The sequence below is a fragment of the Coloeus monedula genome, assembly GCF_965178545.1.
Source record: "Coloeus monedula genome assembly, chromosome: 16".
NCBI lineage: Eukaryota > Metazoa > Chordata > Aves > Passeriformes > Corvidae > Coloeus > Coloeus monedula.
Window position 1 is genome coordinate 15,782,208 of NC_138796.1, and position 19,747 is coordinate 15,801,954.

Sequence of the window (19,747 nt, forward strand, 5' to 3'; positions counted from 1 at the left end):
TCAGTTCATGGTCGCTGTCCCACAGCATGGCTGTGAGATTCCCTGTCACCATCAACCACCACAAGCCACTGGGCTTGTGTTCCATCCCTTTTTCTTTTTCTTTGTAAACCAAGAGAACACACGTGTGGCTTAAATTTTTGTACATTAGAAAATGCTGAAAAAATTTTCATTTCCCAGTAGTATCTCCCAAGTGGGAAGGGACCCACCAGGATCATGGATCCAACCCTGGCCCTGCACAGATCCCCCAACAACCCCACCCTGAGCATCCCTGGCAGCCCTGTCCAAACACTCCTGGAGCTCTGGCAGCCTCGGGGCCGTGCCCATTCCCTGGGGAGCCTGGGCAGTGCCCAGCACCCTCTGGGGGAAGAACCTTTCCTTAAGATCCAACCTAAACCTCTCTTAACACAGCTTTAAATAACAAAATAAACTTAAAATAGTTTATTTTTAAGTGGAATTGCAGCCAAGTGTTACCTGGACAGGAACTTAAATTCTCTTACAAAACCCCAAATGAACATTTTGAAAGTCAGTTGGTTAAAATGACCCACAGAGAGAGAAGATAAAAGTGGAAATATGAGACTGGGAACATTGTTTGATATTAACTCATGTACTGAGCAAACACTCTGGGGCTCTGCTTTATTTACACACTGTGAGCAAAACCTGCTCGCCCACTTCCTCACCCTCGCTCTCCCTCTCCCTGGACAATCAAATACAGAGGGAGAAATCCCACTGAGGGAAATACTCCCTTTGCCACCACAGGAGAAGTTCCCAAAAATCCAGTCCTAAGCCAGCGCCAGCTCCAGCAATGTCCCTGCTGGCTCCTGTTCTGCCAGTGGTTTGGCTGCCCTTAAACACCCCAAACCACAGAACTGCTCTATTTACTTTTCAAGTACTTAAGCAGCACAATAAATACTGGGCAGTTTGGATCGTGAAATAAAATTTCCATTAAAAATCGAAATGGGAAAAGATATTAAATTTTAAAATGATTCATGCACACAGAAATTTATTCTTATCCAACCCTGCTCAGGAGAGGTGCCCAGAGGCCAAACAGTGCCCATGAAGTCACAGGATAAAATATAAATAAAGGATAGCTATAATGAATATAACAAAATTGTAAATAAAGTTAAATTCTACCTAAATAATAACTCAATAAAATAAAGATATATTAATTAATTAAATATACAAATAAATATTAAAAAGGCCTATCATTAATAATTAACATTAAATATTAATTTAATATTGTGGCATTGTTTATATATGCATAAAACTGAATATAAACATCTACACAAATACATAACCATTTAACTATTTATGCATTCATAAAGATTTAGATGTAAATTTAAGACTTTTAATATCTATATAAATATTTAATATTTAATCACTTGCTTGTATTTATATAAAATAAATATATGCTTATATAAATAAATATTTAATTGTTTGCCTTATGCATAGATAAACTTAATGCTGGTATAAATATGAATCAACACTTCCTTATAATTTACTGAACTTAATAATTTCTTTTAAATGAGCCTATTTCTTTAAAAGCTCAGAGCCTGCCAGGTGCTGCAGGAAGGTGACCCCACGTGCTCGGCCGTGCTCACCCGGCGTCCCCCCATCAGCAAACTTGGCCTCGCGGGGCCCGGGCAGCTGGAAGAGGGGGAAGAGGTAACTGGTGTGCCAGTCCCGGTCCAGGTTGGGGTTCAGCCCCGTCTGCTCGCTGCGCGGGGCGTTCCTCGGGCTGTACTTGAAGCGCAGCTCATACTCCACCTGCAAGGAGCACACGGAGGGTCGGAGAGGGGTGGGACAGACGGCAGTGACACTTGGATGACACCTGGATGACACCTGGAGGGGGGATGCTGTCCCCACCTTCCCCTGGCTCACCTGGAGGGGCAGCGGGGCCGAGCTGTGCGGGAAGCGGTGCCGGAACACGACGGCGGCCAGGACGCTGCCCGAGCGGTTGTCCAGCCTGACGTACTCCTCGAAGTCCCGCTCCGAGGTGAAGCCCTGAGCTGTGGAGGGGAAAACGTGGAGATGCAGGAATGGGGCACAGCAACGCACCAGGGATGGGTGCTCAGCCATCACCAGGAGCATCGTTTGCTCCAGGACAGGAGGGACGTGCCATGCTGGCTGTGAGACACGGGGCAGTTACACAGGATGCTGCCCTGTATCCTGGGCATGCAGACATTCCTCCTCCCTGAGAGTAGGAGTCAGCTTTCCCACAGAAAATCCTAACAGTTTGGAACACCAAGTGCTAAAATTTTCTGTGCCAAAAGATTTCCAAAAATACTCTTTCACAGGGAAGCACTGTGACTTTCTTTAACTGGTTTAGGGTGATATTTTTCTAGATGGAAACTGCAATAAAATGAGACCAAAAAGCAACTCAAAATCCTGTCATTTTAGTGGGGGGAAAAAATCAAACTACAGGCCTTGAAGTTCTGAAAAAAAAAGTGTTCTAGGAGCATAAGGATTTAGAATTGGTCACAGAATGGTTTGGATTGGAAGGGACATGAAAGACCATCCAGCTCCAAGCCCCCGCCATGGGCAGGGACACCTTCCACTGGACCAGGCTGCTCAGAGTAAAGATTCACACCAATTTCTGGGGTGGAAGGGGCAGCCCCAGCCCTGCTCACCTTTGATGTTGATGGGCAGAGCTCTCTCCACCGCCTCGGCGATGCTCCGGACGGCGCTGCTGTTGGAGGGGACATAGGCCAGCTCCCAGGGGTTGCTGGCATGCCGGGAGGAGAAGAAGCTGGGCAGGTCATCCACAGACTCGGTGGGGTAGAGGGTGGCGTTGGGGTGGCTGACGGAGTGCACGCGGTGCCGCAGCGCGATCAGGATGGCGGCAAAGAGCAGCGGCAGGCACACCTCGATCACTGTCACCAGGATCTGCCGCTTCTGCGGGGCAGGGAAAAGGTACAAAGATGGGGGTAAGGCTAGAAAATACATTATATGTCTATATATACACAGACATCTAGATATCTACCATGGTATGTGTCTATACACGGATACCTATCCATATATAGCACACTCTCTCTCTCTCGATAAAAAAGAAGACGCAAACACAGAAGGTAGATGAGCACAGTAACGAGGTTCAGGCCGTGAGAACACCATGGAGCAGCAGCATTCTTGCATTCCACAAGGTTTCACAACCTGGGTTTTTCCAGAGCCCAGGAATGACGCTGTGCTGGTTCCCACATCCTTCAGGACTCTCCAGCCAAAGTGTCCCCTACCCTAAGCAGTGCTCCAGCTCAAATCAGCCTCCATTAGAGCCTTCCTCACCACGTTGCTGGGTTGAATGACCCAGGCTGGTCCTTTGCTCCTTCCCCGTGACCTGGGGCTCTGCCACGTGCAGCAACGCTGCTGGAACCAGTGAAACTTTTCCTGCAGGAGCTGAGTTGCTCCAGGCAGCTGGACATGGGATCTGCATCCCAGGATGGGGCCCAGCAGAGCCTCCGGCTACAGGACAGCTGCAGCACGGCAAGCACACCCGTGGGCATACCCAAGCCACTCCTGCACTGCACACAGTGGCTCATTTTTCCTTTCTTTTAATTGAGGCTCAAGCAACTGGAGAATGAACTCAAACCCTGCACTCAGGAGGGAGCTTCATCCATCAATTCCCCCAGGGCTACCTCTCCTGCACAATTACCCCTAGCTAGTAACACCCCCCACCAACACAAGTTCATTAGCATCGACCCAGGTCAATTAGCATTTCAAACTGGTGTCCAGGGGAACTGTGGTCATCTGAGCAACCTGGTCTAGTGGAAGGTGTCCCTGCCCATGGCAGGGGAGTAGGAACAAGATGAGCTTTAAGGTCCCATTCAACCCAAAACATTCACAATTCTGCTATCTCTGACCATGGGGCCAAGGGGAGCGCTGGTCCCAACCAGCACCATGCAGCACACCCGCCTCCCTGCAGTCTCACTCCCCTGATGTTCTACTCCAGTGCCAGGGTGTGCTGAAGGATTCATGCTCGCAACATCACTGTAAAGGTCAGGCTTGCTCCCAAGGAGAGTAGCAAGCACCAGGCTGTTCCCATTGGAAACTGCATCACCCATGTGGGGAAGGAGTGGAGAGGGAGGCACAGAGCTCGGCTGGGCACACCATGGTTCACCATGGGCAGGGGGGCACAGCTTAGCTGAGTGCTTGGTGCAGCAGCCAGGCAGGTCCAGGGGAGGAGAGCTGAAATTTGGACCTGTGTTGCCTTATTTCACTGGCCCAGAGAAGTTGTGGCTGCCTCATCCCTGGCAGTGTCCAAGGCCAGGTTAGACAGGGCTTGGAGCAACCTGGGCTAGTGGAAGGTGTCCCTGCCCACGGCAAGGGAGCGGGATGGGTGGTCCCTTCCAATCCAAACCATTCTGGGATTCTGTGATTTCCTCCTGCAAAACAAGTTGCCTTCACCCCAGCCCAGGCTCAAGAGCAGCACAGCACACTCAGCCACAGCCACAGCAGTGACAGCTCAGAGATGTCCCTGGCCACAGGGGTTCATGGCTGCTCACTCAGAGCACGTGCCTGGAGCAGCAGCAGCATTAGCATTAACCTTTTCTGAGGCCTCTGGCTAATTTGGGCTTCACAAGACGTGAGGATTTTCTACCCTCCCCTTTGCCAGGCTGGAAAGAGGAGCACCACTAGGAAAGAGGAGCACCAACGGCTTTCGTCTCACAACTTTGCTGTCTCAGCAACTGGATTGTATCCAGCAGCCAGTGGGCAGAGTCTCCAGTGGGGCAGGTAGGGAGCCCTGAGCACAGCCTGGACATCCTGGGGAGGGAGACAGCCCCACAGGAGCCAGGGTGAATGGGATCTTGGACAGTGTTTCCTTCAGGAGATGGTACGATTACCCTGGCTCTCAGCACCCACTGCCAAAGCCAGAAGCACCTCTTGGGGCTCCCCCTGGGAGGAACAGTCCACAGCCAGCCCTGGCAGCACAGGCAGGAGGCAGCAGCTCCGGGCAGGCAGGGAAAAAGGAGCTTTCCCAACAGCCACGCTCATAAAAGCGAACGCTGCAGATGTCTGATGGGTTTATAATGCAGCCCTGGCAGCCCAGCTGCCTCCCGCTGATTTACTATCGTACTAAACCTCTCCCTATCTCCTGGGCTGCCTCCAGAACAGCTCTCTGCCTCCCTGAACTTGCAGGCTCATACACATTCACCAGCCCTGCAGCAGAAGTCATTCAAGCGCTGTGTTCCAGAGGTGACAGGGATACTCATCCATAATCACCACCTCCGCCTGGCCAGAGCAGCTCAGGACGAGCCACGTGTGCCAGCATCCATCCTCACAGCGGGGTGGGGGTGACTTGGGAGCTCTGTCTTTATCAGGAACAGGATTTTAGCTGTGTCCCCGCACAGTAAACCTAAGTCAGCTTGTGGCCTTGGAAAACCTGCTGAGACGTGTCCCCACTCTGGAGCACACCCAGAAAACGACGCTTTTCCCCTGCAGAGAGGATGGGGGATGCTCCTGGCTGCAAATCAGCCCTGCCACCAGTCCCTTTTGTCCCCTCCAAGGGCTGCTCCTTGTTCCGTGCCTGCTGGAAGGCTGGGTGCAGCCAGCACTTCCCTCTTCCTTTGGTTTATTTTTACAGCAATGCCGTGCTGAGCTGCAGACGGGTAGTTGAAAGCGTAAAGCCAGGCTGCAGCCAACCCTGCTCCGTCCTCTTCCCCCGAGCTCTGCCAGGGCTGGCCCCGGGTCCCAGAGGAGCCACAGCATCTGCCTGGGAACACCCACACGCTGCTTAAAGGGGCTGCGGCCTCGGCCAGCACCAGCGGTTTAATATTTTTAAGACCTCTAAAAGCTGCTCCTAAGAGTAGTAGAAAACAATGGAAGGGAAAAACCCCCAGGGTTCCAGCGGTTTTGGAGGCACCAGCACTTCCGGAGGAGGCTGCGCAACGAGACAGCTCAAAAAACCCCACTGTCACATGGGTGGGTGTGTGGGTTACCCTGTCCCAGGAGAAGGGGAGCTGCGCTCATGGCCAGAGGGCAGGCCGGGGACAAGGAAACTGAGCACACAGCACAGCCCATAAGGTCACACAGCTCAGCACAAAAGACACCACGTGCATGAATAACCCAGTTTTCCTCCTAGAGATGCCCTGTGCCCACGGGGGAGGTTTCCTGGAGGAGCCAGAGGCTGGGCAAGCTCTGCTGTACCCCCATTTAGCGGTGTCAGAAGCGGCCTCCCGGGCGCAATGCCAGCCTACCTGCAGGATGTAGTTCTTCCAGAGCAGCAGCCCAAACTGCCTGAGCACAACCATCCTCCCATCAGAAGGGGCCCAGCGCTGCCACCGCCGCTCCGCAGGACCCTGGAAGAGAGGAGAGAGCCGTGAGTGCCAGGTGCTGGTGGAGCTGGGCAGCAGGAGGGCAGCACCCCACAGCCCATCCAGCCCAGGGCAGCTCTCGGCTTCCAGCCTGGTGCCACAGCAGCTGGCTTGACCCCAAACAGGGCAAAATAACCACTGTGTTCCATCTCCTAAGAGTAAGTGCCCCTGGTTTCTGGCATGGCTGTTCCCAGCAATGGAAGCTGCTCTTTCAACACCCAACCTGGGTCCTTCCCAGCAGCAGACAGGAACAGCTTTCCTCGAGCTGCAGGAGCACAGGGTTACAGAACCGCAAACAGCAGCCCCAGGAAGGCCGTCAAACCCCTGGCAGCCCATTATTTTGGGATGGGTGGAGATTTCAAGTTGTGCCTCCACCTCCTGCCGTGTGAAGGGTTGGTTCTGCAACACTGCCGGTGCTTTCCCAGCAGAAACTCTCCCTTGGAGAAGCGAGCATCAGAAAAGGGTAGGGAAGCACAAGAGAAGGTCCGTGCGCTTGAGGACGATCCCCCGCTGCCTCCTCCCCCTCTCGGGAAGCATCCACCATCCCTTCAAGTTGTTTGTGTCTCCATTTGCAGTGGCATTTCCTGACAGAGCACTGCTGTCCCATCAGGAGACATCAGGGCCGGGATTTTGGGCTTGCAGTGTGGCACAGAGAAGGAAGGGGCAGCCCTGGTACGAGCAAAGCCTCCTGCCCGCACTGCCGGACTCTGGGCAGCCCCCACTGAGCAGTGCCAGCTTCTGAGCACGGCACATCCCGACAGGATCACAGCGGGCAGCTGCTGGGCTCAGCTCCGAGCCATGCTCCGAAGCCTGGCAGCACTGAAAGCTGCCCAGGGACACGGATGGGCACACGACCCACGAGCAACGCCCTGGCAGATGCTCCACAGCACATTCTCCAGCCCTGGTTGGGATGGTATCGGCTCCTTGGACGCACCTGGCACCCAGCAACCTCAGCAGGGGTTTCAGGGTGCCACAGTAAGAGGAGGAGAAGGTGCTGACCCAGCCTGCCCCACCTTGGCTCCCAGGCCGGTGCCAGTGAACGCACACAGCGAGCACAGCTCCAGGGCAACAGAGCTGCAGCAGGAGCAGCTGAGACCCACGCAGGGCTGCAGGCACAGCAACACCCGCCTGCCTCACCTGCTCTCTGCCACCAGCTCCTTGACCTCTGCAGGAGCCTTCTCCTGCCCTGGCAAACACCCTCCCAGCCTCAACCCAAAACCCAGGAGCCTTCTCCTGCCCTGGCACACACCTTCCCAGCCCCAATCCTACACCAAAAGCCTTCTCCTGGCTTTGCAAGCACCTTCCCAGCCCCAGTGCTAAACCCAGATGTGTTCTCAGAGCACGAAAAACCTGTCTTCTCTTTGCCACTCCATGCACAGAAGACAGATTCCTACAACAGCAGGGACATCTGTGTTCAAGGATCTTTCTCCAGGCAGGAGAAAGCAGAAGAGATCTTACACTTCAGCCCCAAAAAGTCCACCAGAACCCCCGCTCACAGCAAGCAGGAAAGGAATAGCAAGGGGGACTTGGCAAAGGCACCTTCGAACGCCTCACAAAGTGCCATGTCTCCAGCTGACCTCTGGTCCACATGTGGCCACAGGATCCCTTAGCAGGTCCCCCAGACCCACACACACATACCCCACACAGCAGCACCTGAAACACCCCCAAATAAGCCCCCTGCCACTGAGCAGAAACCTTTGTCATGCACCCCCTTGAAGGAATCCGGAGCAAACCAAGGGAATCCAAGCTGTGGCTCACTTTCAAGAGGACGAATGCTGCAGGTCAGGCAGGAGCAGGCTGCTGCCCTCGCAGAGATCCCAAATCCTGCTCGCCCCGCTGCACCCTCAAACTCAAGCTGCCCCCCCAACCACCCCTGCAGGTCTTACGGCTGCTGCTGGGAAAATGTCAAGCAGCTCTTGGGTAACACAAACACTGTGCAAAGACAGAAAACTCCATTATTGCCAGTAAATGCTTTCCAAGTTTTTAAGTGTTCCAAGAAAACCCATTCTGGACCTTTTGCTTGCTGGAGGATGAGAGGAGGAAGAAGCTCTGTTGCAAAGGCTCTTACTGAATTTGAGAGCAAGAACGGTCTTCCAGGCTCTGGCATCCACAAAAAAGATTTTTTTTTTTTCCAACCCAAAAGAGAAACCTGTTTTGGGAGGTGCTGCCTGGATCAGCCCCGAGATGCCCATGACCAGAGGCAGCTCAGGCAGGGCCCAGGGTCCATGTCTGGGCCCACGTGCGGCAGGAAGGGAGGGTTGAGTGCCACCAGTTGATGATGAACTCAGAGGCACCAAGGTGCCTCTCAGGAGGACACGGGCAGCACACTGGGTTGTCCTCGCCAGAGATGCTCCTGCCTGACCTCAAGCACTACAAGACAAGACTGAATTTCCCACCAAGAGGCAGGGCCAAAGATCTGGGGGAAGAGAGAGGTGACCACCACCAGCTTCTGCGAGAACAACCCAGTTCCTCTCCTCCTCACTGGAAATACCCTGCTCTCTGCACCTGCCCACAGCAGGAGGAAGGGTCTCCTGAATACATGAGTGTGGACTCACCCTGGCCATGCTCAGGGAGGTCAGTGAGGGAGGAGACACTCCTGCCTGCCCACAGCCTGCATGGGTGAACACAAGACTGGTCCTCACCACCTGGTCCCCACCAGCCCCTGTTGCAGTGCCAAGCTGTGCTGATAACGTGGCAGCACCAGCTGCCAGCCTGGACCAGAGCTGTTCTGCTGGTGGATTTAGATGAGGACAGGCTGAGGATCGTCAGAGATCAAAGCCACAGCATCCCACCTCCTGACCCACTTCCACACTGCCTTGCTGCCGGGAGGTGGCTGTGCCCGGCCGCCGCCTCAGCGGAAAGGGCTGAGCGAGCCGAGCAAAGGCCACGTGCTCCCGGGTGCTGGCAGTTATTTTAGAGCACACACCGCATTTCTGCTCTTCTGATGTCCCGTTCCCATAGAAACCAGCCCTGGAAATGGCAGACGTTGCCTTTTTTAATATAAACCCAGAGTTTCTCCCTGCCGGTTGGCAGAGACACCGTGTCACCCCTATAAGACGAGCTGCCAGGTGCCTGCACCTCCACGGCTGTGCTGAGGAGCACGCGGTCTCTGGGGTGGTGGCATCACACACCTAGTGAGGGCTGTCAGTCCCTGGGTACTTTCCATGCTGTAACTGGAGCAGGAAATTCCTCTCTGCTCTCCACATTGTCTGTGTTGGAAATTAAAAGCACAAGCAGCCATAGCAGGGCAAGGACTTTTTATGGCCGCTGTTTTCAGGAAGAGCGAGTGATTTCCAACGCGAGCACATGCAGAAAGCCCCGGGTCCTGCAAAGAGCAACCAGGGCCAGCAGCCACCAGACCGGCCAGGAGTGTTCACTGACACACAGCAATCACTACTGGGGTGTTTTCACCCTCTCAGTGTTCACAGACATCTGGGAGTCACGATACAGCCAGACCATAAAAACCTCACCTTGGTTGTGCAAACAGCAGTAAAACTTTCTAAGAGGCTGCAAGGCTGGTGGGGTGCTGGGTGCTGCAGGGACCAGCGACCTCGCAGCCCTCTACAAACCCAACACCCAGTGCCCAACAGATACGTGAGTCTGGGTTTGACCCAGACAGGAACTTCAGCTTTGAAATAAAGAAGTAAACACAAATAGAGCTGGGGCTGGATCCTGTCTGCAGAATGCGGGGTTGGCTTGTGCACAGCTGCTGCCCTGCAGTGGGAGTGGGTCAATGGGCACAGGGAGCCTGATGGGCTCCATGGTTGTGTCTGTAACAGCCTTTGTGCTGGAGCAGCAGCAGGAGAGGGGGGACAAAGCTGCTGCAAGAGCTGGTCAACCCCTTTGCCTGAAAAACAACATCACTGGTTTGCCCAGCGAGTTTGCACTTGCCCATAAAACAATAAACTGCAAATTCACTGGCCTCGTGGATTTAGCAAAATAACAAAGTCTGGAGCCCAACACATGGGTTTCTCATGGACCCTTGTACAACCCTGCTCCTGCCCTGCACTTGCCCAGCGGCTGGACAGGACAGGACACCCAGACAGCTGTGAGCAGAGGACAGGGGGATCCCTTCTGCTTCTACTTGGTTTTGAACACTTCCAGGGATGGGGACTCCACCACTGTCCTAGGCAGCCTGTTCCAGTGTCTGACCATGCTTTCCACGAAGAAATTTCCCCAATATTCAACCTAAACCTGCCCTGGCACAACCTTAAACTGTTTTCTCGTGTCCCATCGCTTGTTCCCAGGAAGCAGAGCCCGACCCCCACCTGGCTGCACCCTCCTGTCAGGGAGTTGTGGAGTGAGAAGGTCCCTTCTGAACCTCCTTTTCTCCTGGCTGAACTCCCCCAGCTCCCTCAGCTACTCCTCATTAGACTTGCGCTCCGGCCCCTTCCCCAGCTCCGTTCCCTTCCCTGGACACGCTCCAGCCCCTCAAGGTCTGTCCTGGCATAAGAGACCTTCTCATAACGAGCCAGGGCCCTGGGGCGCAGCGGGGCCGGCAGGCGCCCCCTCGGTCCCCGCAGGCCCGAGTCCGTTCCCCGGCAGGGAGGGATGGCCGAGCTCCCCGGGGATGCCGGCGGGTCCCAGCCAGGCGCAGCCCCCGCGGCTGCCGGAGCGCGGCCGAGCATCGCCGGCGGAGCCCGCGCGGCGCCGCCTCCATCCCGCGCCTCCATCCCGCCGCACCCCGCAGCCTACGGGGGACGGGGCCCGCGCAGGAGCCACGGCCGGCATCGACCCCGAGCCGCGCCGGAGCGCGGAGGCGGCAGCGGGAGGAGCCGGCCAAAGGCCCCGGCGCTGCCGCAGCTCCGGGCGGGGCCGCCCCGCCGACCGGCCGAGAGGCCGCGGCCCCGCGCATCCCCCGCCCCGCCCGAGCCCCCCACTCCTGCTGCCGTCACCCTCCGGTGCCCAGCACCCTCCGGCGCCCATCTCCCCCCGGTACTGGTGGCGGTTCCAGCGCCAATTCCCCCTCGCTCACTCACCGGGCCGGGCGGCTCCGGCTGCGGCTCCGGCTCCGGCTCCGTCCGGCCCCGCCCGCGCCCGCCGCGGGACCGCCCGCACCGCGCACGCGCCGGGAGGGGCGGGACCGGGGCGGGCCCGTGAGAGGGTGAGAAAATGTGTGCGCGTGTGTGCGTGTGTGTGTGTGTGTGTGTGTGTGTGTGTGTGTGTGTGTGTGTGTGTGTGTGTGTGTGTGTGTGTGTGTGTGTGTGTGTACATCTCTGTGTGTGTGTGTGCACACATCTGTGTGTGTGTGTACATCTGTGTGTGTACGTGTGTGTGTGTGTGTGTGTGTGTGTGTACATCTGTGTGTGTGTGTGTGTGTGTGTGTACATCTGTGTGTGTGTGTACATCTGTGTGTGTGTGTGTGTGTGTGTACATCTGTGTGTGTGTGTGCACACATCTGTGTGTGTGTACATCTGTGTGTGTACATGTGTGTGTGTGTGTGTATGTGTGTGTGTACGTACATCTCTGTGTGTGTGTGTGTACATCTGTGTGTGTGTGTACATCTGTGTGTGTGTGTGCACACATCTGTGTGTGTGTACATCTGTGTGTGTACATGTGTGTGTGTGTATGTGTGTGTGTACGTACATCTCTGTGTGTGTGTGTGTGTACATCTGTGTGTGTGTGTACGTACATCTCTGTGTCTGTGTGTGTGTACATCTATCTGTGTGTGTGTGTGTGTGTGTGTGTACATCTGTGTGTGTGTGCGTGTGCACACATCTGTGTGTGTGTGTGTGTGTGTACATCTGTGTGTGTGTGTGCACACATCTGTGTGTGTGTACATCTGTGTGTGTACATGTGTGTTTGTGTGTGTGTGCGTGTACACATCTGTGTGTGTACACATCTCTGTGTACGTGTGTGTACATCTGTGTGTGTACATCTGTGTACACATCTGTGTTTGTGTGTGTGTTTGTGTTCATATGTATGTGTGTCACTGTGTGTGTGCCCGTGTCTGTGCATGAGATGTGTGTATTACTGTGAACATGTCCGCGAGGTGTGTGTGTACACGTCCCTCTGGCTGTTCATTCTCTGTGGGCGCACACACCCCCTCGGGCATTGCGTGCACTGGTGTGTGTGTGCACACCTGGGCGTTGCACAGCTGTGTGTGCATGCACTGGGCACTGCACGTGTGCCAGGTGTGTGTGTGTGTGTGTGTGTGTGCACAGGGCGTTGCACAGCTGTGTGTGCATGCGCTGGGCACTGCACTTGTGCCAAGTGTGGGACACACACATTCACACGTGCCCACTTGGACACCTGCATGTGTGCAAGCAGCAGTGTGTGTGTAGGGGTCTGTGTGTGTGCAAGGGGCCGTGTGTGTACGTGACAGGGCTCACACACACTGTGCGGGGCTGTGGCTGTGAGTGGCTGTGGTGGTTCCGGGTGCAGGGTCAGTGCTGCCATGTCCATCTGTCTGTCCACCCTGCTCCTGGATAGCAGCACTCCACACCGGGCCCTGCCCTGGTGCCCCGGTGTTTGGAAGCAGGTGCCAGCTCCCGTGTGTGGGAATGCGGCACTCCCGGGCCACTCCAGGGGTCAGGTGGAACGTTCCAGATAAGGATGAAAGTGCCGGCGGTGGAGTGGGGTCACAGTTACTGCTGGCTGCCTGCCCTGCCTGCCCTGCCCACTGGCTGCCAAGTTGGCAGGAGAAGGTGCTGCTGGTGCTGGGAACACCAAAGTAGGGAAAGTTAGCACAGTGTGGGAGAGGGAGGAGGAAGAGAAGGGTGGGGAGGTGGGACTGCAGTGGGGACAAGGACAGCCATGGCTCGAGGCAGCTCTACTGAACAAGGGGCACGGGGTACCCCTCAGGCAGCTGTCTGGTGCTGTGAGTGCTGGGGGGGATTTGGGCTGCCCCAGTGAACCTAGCCTGCCCCAGGCCATGAGAGGCAGGAGCGTAGGCCACCCCCCACCCACTGCTCTTTTCCATATGATAAAGAGAAGGAATTCAGGCATCAGAACAAGCTGCTGAAAGAAGTGTGGAGTTCCTGGAAGTGTTCACAAATCATGTAGATGTGGCACTTGGAGACATGATTTAGTGGTGGAGTGCTGGAGTGCTTGGCAGTGCTGGAGAAACAGCTGGATTTGACTTTAGAGAGCTTTTTCAACATAAATGGTTCTATAATTGTATGATTCTATAATTTTTTGGGATCTCTGTGTAGCTGAATGCCACACTGATGGCTTTGAGTGTGAGTGCTTTGGTTCTGTGATCTTGGGGGTTTGTAGCCGCTTGCTGGATCCTGGCTGGCCCTGGGAGAGGAGGAAATGAACTGAGAACAAGGGCAAGGGTGAAGGTGTCTGGGTATGGGAGCAGGAATCAGCAGCATTGGTGTTAAAATGAGGCCTGTACAGAGAGTGGCACTCGTGACTGCACTGCCGGCACCCCCTGAGCTGGGAGACCCCGCTCTCCACCTTGGTGCCTTTGATCCTGGCGATGGCCAAAGCTGAGCTCTGGCTCCCCGGGGCACCTGGAGCGAGTCACAGCTGTGGGTCTGGCCCCGGATGGGGTGCTTGCAGTCGAAGTTGTGACTGTCTGGCCTGTGCCTAGATCCCATCTCCCACTGGGCTGCACTGGGAGAGGCCCAGATCCACTGCCCATATTCAGAGCTGCAGCTGGGAGCCGTGTTCCTGCCCTCCCCCACCTGGTTCCACAAACACCAGAGGAACTGAAGCTGCCTGCCATGGGTGACTGAGCAGCCACCAGACCACAGCAAAGCTACCCTGCTCACGCTCACATCCTTAGCAGCACGCAGCAAAGCTCGTTACAGTGCTCGGAGGCAGGAAGGAGCTGCCTGGCTCAGAGTTGTTGTCCCTCAGCAGAGCCACACGAGTGTTTTGAGATGTGGATAATGCAGGTTGGCCAGGCATAGGGATGGCACGTGTCTTCCCTCCAAGCATGGCCTGGCTGAGGGCTCGTCCTCTCCTTGTTTTGCCTTCCTCCATCGTGTGTCACCCTTCTGCATGGCACCCTGCGGTGGCCGCCTTGGCAATGGTGTGGTCTTACCCAGCATCTGCGTCATCACAGGGCCCCTGGCCGTGTCTCAGGTGATGACAGCAGCCAGCTGAGTAGTCACAGGTAACTATGGGCCTGGGGAGGATCTGGGACAGTCATTGCCTGTGGTGACACGCTGGAGCCTCATGTCAGCCTGGGCTGAGCCACCTGTCCACACCCCTGCTCAAGCTGGGTTTGATCCTCCCCAATTACATCTGCCTCAATTCTCCCTGTGACCTTCCCTGTTGCCTCACGCAGTGCCTCTCCGTGCCTGCCTTTGAAGGAAGCTGAGCCATTAGATCAAAACAAAAATCTTGCCAAAGAAAGTATTTGCAGGCTCCTCATGGCTCCTAGAACAGAAGACAGGAGATGTTGCAATGAGGTGCAGTGGCATCACAGTGACTCAGCTCACACCCAAGGCTGGGAGTGTGCAGGAGACTCAGCAGGAACATGGGAGAGACCCAGAAAAAGGCAGGATCAGGCAGTGAGGAATCAAGCAGTGGGGATCAGGCAGTGGGGAAGCGCTTGCCTGGGGCATGTCCCTCTCTGAGCTCTCACATCAGCCCCTGGAAGGAAGAAGCAGCCCCTTCTTCCCCAAACTTGCCAACCCTGCTCCTGCTTCTGCCATCTGTGTCCCTGAGTTCATGGCTCAAGCTGTTCTCCACCACTTTTCCTTGTTGGCTGTTGTCACTCCCATCTCCCATGGGGTTATTCCCGCGGGGCAGCCACAGGGGCCATCCTGTCAGCAGCAGTAGGGATGTCCATCCGGACTGCTTCAGATCACCTGGGTTCAGAAACCCCAGCCCTGCTCACCCCATACATGGTTTCAGGGTTTAACCTGTTTTAAAGGTGCTGGCTGGCTCAGGAAACCATCTTATCTCTGTCCATCAAGGACATCAAGGACCTCCCCTTGCCCATCCAAACAACACCCAGAATGCAGGACAGGTTGGCAGGGGCACTGTGGGGGAGGTGTGCCGGTGAGTCCCCAGGGCAGCCATGCCAGCGTGGGCCTGGCAAAGGGTGCTCTGGCTCCTCATCTCTCAGCTGGCAGCCAAATGCAGACATTTGGAAAAGGAACGTGGCTAAGTAATTCCTCCTTCAGTTCCTCTGCTCTCCCCACGGCCCTGGCACCCTGGGCCCTATCCAGGCAAGGATTTTGTCTGGGATTCACTACTGCTGTCCTTGTGCAACCACATCTGCATTGCTCCTTGCCCTCCATCCCAGCCTCTTGCTGCTCCCTGCGATGGAGGAAGGAGCACAAGCAGGGCACACACCCCATGATGCCCAGTGGCACCTTCCACCAGAGCAGCCAGTGGCCCAGGGACACGCAGCGAGGGCTTCCCTGGACATCACATCCCGTGAGCCGTGGGCAGGGACAGACACACCGACTTCTGCTGAGAGCATTTTCCATCTTGTCCTCATTTCTTCCCATCCTTAACTTGCTGCAGTGCTGCATGGTGCTGCCCTGGGACTGGCATTTTTTACCCTAGACTGTTATTGCCTGTTGGAGTGAAAGCTCCTCTGGACTCAGGCCCAGAGGAAAGCCAAAGCACAGGAGTTGAATTAAAACCTTTGGACCAGCTGAGATACATGAAGTCACACCAAAGTGAAATAGAGATTTTTAACTTTTAGTAGAAATATATGCTAAGTGCCTTAAACATTAAAAAGATGTAGCAGAGACCTTAAAACACAGTTTTTACTACAGCAGTGTTGCCTTTTCACAGAATTTCTTTACTTTAGACAAAACATAGATAGAACTGTACTGTTCACATTTTTTAGAGTGTTCACATAAACAATAAGAGCTGATAGAAACTGTATCAGCTGAAACTGATATTTGCAGAAACTGCAAATCTGTGTAATACCTATGTACACTTGTGTAAGATTTACAACTGTTAGAATTAGACCAGGATAGGTTAAGAAAAGAAAAACTAGAATCGTGTGTTAATCTTATTGGTCAATTAACAAATACAATCCACATTTCTGTAAGAAAAAACTTATAGAGAAACTAGAGCTAGAAGAAGAAGAAGCTGTTTTCTGCCTGCTGTTTGCTGTTGCTGCTTGGCTTTATCATGTAACCCCCTTGAACTCTGCCTTCAAGAAAGCTGTGAGACTATGAAATAAAGAACTCAGCAGAACAGCAGCCTCCTCTGCTCTCTTACCCTGGTCCAGGAAGGAAGGATATCCCATCAAAAGCCCAACAATTGTCCAGGAGTAAAATGCCAGGATGGTGGTTCCGATTAAAGTGGGTGAGTGGATCCAACACCTTCTCTTGCTCCCCCCAGACTTGCCAAGGACCAGATCTCTTGGGCTTCTTTTCCCCGGGGTGGATTCCCTCTTCCCTTTCACCCCAAGGCATGCCAGCTTGCAGGCCCCCAATCTTGGCTGCCACGTTGGAGTCTCCTGGTGTATCACTTTGCCCTTTAAGTGCTGGGGAGATGCACAGTGAAACAGACTCCCCTCGCAGTGCTCAGACACAGGAAAATCTCCATGGCCCAGGAAGGATGACACGTGAAGAAGCTTTCCAGAATACCTGCTGCTCTTCCCAATCCCTGCTCTCCTCAAGTGTGATTTCCCTGGCACTGCTCTGCAGGGAGCTGGCACAGTCTCTGCCCACACCAACCTCCAGCAAAGTGTCCCCAGAGTGTCCCTGCTCTGTCCCTGTGTCTCTGCTGGGGGTTACAGAGCTCTGTGCCCTTGACAGACCCTGGAGGAGACGTGGCTGGGAACTTCAGCTACCAGTGCTCCTCTGTGCCTGGGTGAGCCTCCCGCTGTGGTGGGAGCTGGGGAGGCAGCATGGCCTGGGACACATGGGCAGGTTCTGCCTGCACTGCCCAAAGGCAGCCTGGTTGTCCCCTCAGCCCAGAGAGGCAGCTGGTGTCCCCAGGGCCACTTCCCACGGGTGTGCCAACAGCCAGGACCTCTTACAGCTGCTGGATTGGACCTGGCAATTCAGAGCTGAAAGGGTTCCAAGGCCTCTCCCAGGACTCTAGCATGGCTTCTCAAGAGCCATCACTTCAGGATCCAATCGGTGTGTAAATGAAAAGGAACAGCCTCATTTCATTAAGAGGTTGAAGAACTGGCAGCTTTGGGCATTCTGTCAAGCTCAAAGATCTCTGCCAGCACCTAAATCTGGTAAGTCACATGTTTGGGCTGCTGGCAGTGTGCTGGGAAGCCAAGGGTGAGATAAGGGAGACATAACTGAGCTGTCACCAAGAAAACTCCTGCAGGGGGGAGATAGGGATCTTTCTGTTGCCATCCCAGCTGTCTGCACTTTCCCAGAGGGCACAACAGCACAGACTTGGAGTGGGACTCAATGATCCTTGTGGGTCCCTTCCAACTCAGGATATTCTGTGATTCTGTCAGACCATCCTCAACACACAAAGGCCACAGGAAGACAGGTCTTCTCCTAAAAATTCATACTTTTCCCTCTTCGAGAGCAAGGGAGGTTAAAAATTTACCTAACCCACTGCTTTAGAGGAAGCTGGAGCAGGGCAGGCACTGCTGCTGCTCAGCAAGGGCAGGCAGGTTGCTGCCTATGGGGGTTGGATTTCCGCTTACAGATAAACCAGAGAAACTTGGGGGATAGATGGAGCATCTCCAGGAGAGATGAGCTCTGGCTAAAGGAAAACAAAAGTGGGGTGCAAGCCCTTGAAATGAAACTGTGGGAAGGGTTTTAAATGATGGACAGTGGGGGAGGTGGGTGGGCAGTGGGACAAGGAATCATCCAGAGGTAAATCCTTCCCTGAGGGTGGTGAGGCCTTGGCACCTCACCCGAGGACTTGAGAGCAGAAAGGTTCAAAGAACCAAAGCTTGACCTCAAGATCTGCTCTGTCCTGCTCTCTAGAGGCTCTCCAGGAGCCAGAGCCCTCTGCAGCCCAAAATCCAGACTGGTTTTCAATGCCAGAGGTAGGAAAGGGGGAGCAAATTCCTGCTGAGACCAGGCAAAAGTGCAATGCTGCAGACACAATCCCCTATGGGAGTGACTGCAGGCACCCAGCTTGCCCTGCTGATGCAAATTACCAGCTATGAAATGGAGAAGTTTGTTAATTATTTCCCTTTTCATCTATTTATTATGGGTTTCTTTTTTATTGCTAATCATTACTTTCAATACAGCACTGAAGAAGGATGGAGGTTTTTGTTCTCTGATTCCGGCTTGGTGACTCTTGAAATAAATCTTAAAGAATTGCCTTTTCTCGCTATTTTCTGTCTACCTTTCCCTATCACTGTGTTTTCTCAGTTTTTCTTGTCTTTATGGTGTCTGACTTTTTAAAGCACCCTGTATTTCTGTTTACTGAACGGATTCTTCTCTCCCCAAATTGAATGTAATCAGGTTGTGATCACTGTTCCCCAGGCAACCACCGACAAAATTATAGAGCTATGATCAAGAATTAACATCTTAAGGAAGTTAAAAAAAAAAATAAAATGGTAATTGGAAGACTTTATAAATCTGCTGAACCAAGGCATTCCCAGCTGAGCCACTGGTCACTGCGGAGGGCTTGGGGACAATGATCTTGATTCAGGAATTAGGGGAAGACAAAATATGGGGAATTATAAAGTAGAATTTGGTTGTGAGCTGTAAAACCTGCCTGCAGAGGCACATGGCAGCACAGAGGAGCACATGGGGGGACAGAGAAGCTTGTCTCCACCGGACCCTGGGGGGAGGAGGTGTCACACGGCAGACCCCTATGGAGAGGAGCCTGCCGGGAGCTGATGGACAATGGACGGGTGAACAGTGAGTGAGCATCCCACAGAGGGACACTGAGAAAGTGTGCTGCTGATGTGGCAACACGGGATAGGTCACGCCATATAAAGAAATACTGTGCCTTAGAAAAGTGTATAAAACCAGTTCATTCCTTTGAATAAACGATTCAGATCCCCTGCAGGTCTGGGTCTGAGATTCAATCGCCGACCCAGAACACCACCCACCAGCCTGTTAAGGGAAATCCAAACAAATCTGATAAAGGGCCACTTCTTTTCTGTCAAAATTCTGAGGGGATGCTTTGGTTAACAAAGGAATTGAGGCTGTACCTGCATGGGATGTGGGAAGAGCTGGAACTGAAGTGGTTGTGCAGGGGGGTGGCAGTGGAGGTGAGGCAATTCAGTGTCCTGCTGCTGCCTGCAATGCCAGGGGAAATAACAGAGTGATTGTGGAGTGCAGTGTCCTGACGGCCATGGTGGGCAGGAACGGAAGAATCCCTCCAGCCTGCCCTGTCGTTCCTGACAGTGTCCAGGTGCTTCAAAAAAATCCCAGCAACAGGCTGCAGAAATCGATTCAAACACATGCCAAGCTTCCCAGAGTCATTTGGCAGAGTTCTGGCTTTGCTGGGACGTTTTGTGTGCTTAGTGAATGTTAGGAACACGCCCTAGCACCTGCAGTGATTGAGAAGGGGCAACCAGCCCGTGGCACAATGAGGTCTGTGCAGCACACCCTGTGTGGAGACACTTCTTCCAAGCCCTGGAG

General features: G+C 54.1%; 1 protein-coding gene across 1 annotated transcript in view; it reads right to left on the minus strand.

Annotated features, from left to right (window-relative positions):
* The window catches only part of ABCA3 (ATP binding cassette subfamily A member 3), a 32,467-nt gene extending 21,145 nt beyond the window's left edge, over positions 1 to 11,322 (minus strand). Inside the window, exons 1-5 of the mRNA XM_082292373.1 lie at positions 11,282 to 11,322; positions 6,186 to 6,287; positions 2,628 to 2,892; positions 1,879 to 2,006; positions 1,599 to 1,764 (exon numbers count right to left, since the gene is read on the minus strand). Of these exons, the coding sequence (XP_082148499.1) occupies positions 1,599 to 1,764; positions 1,879 to 2,006; positions 2,628 to 2,892; positions 6,186 to 6,239 (613 nt within the window). The 5' untranslated portion in view covers positions 6,240 to 6,287; positions 11,282 to 11,322. The remainder of the gene's footprint in view (positions 1 to 1,598; positions 1,765 to 1,878; positions 2,007 to 2,627; positions 2,893 to 6,185; positions 6,288 to 11,281) is intronic.
* Between the last annotated feature and the right edge of the window lie 8,425 nt (positions 11,323 to 19,747).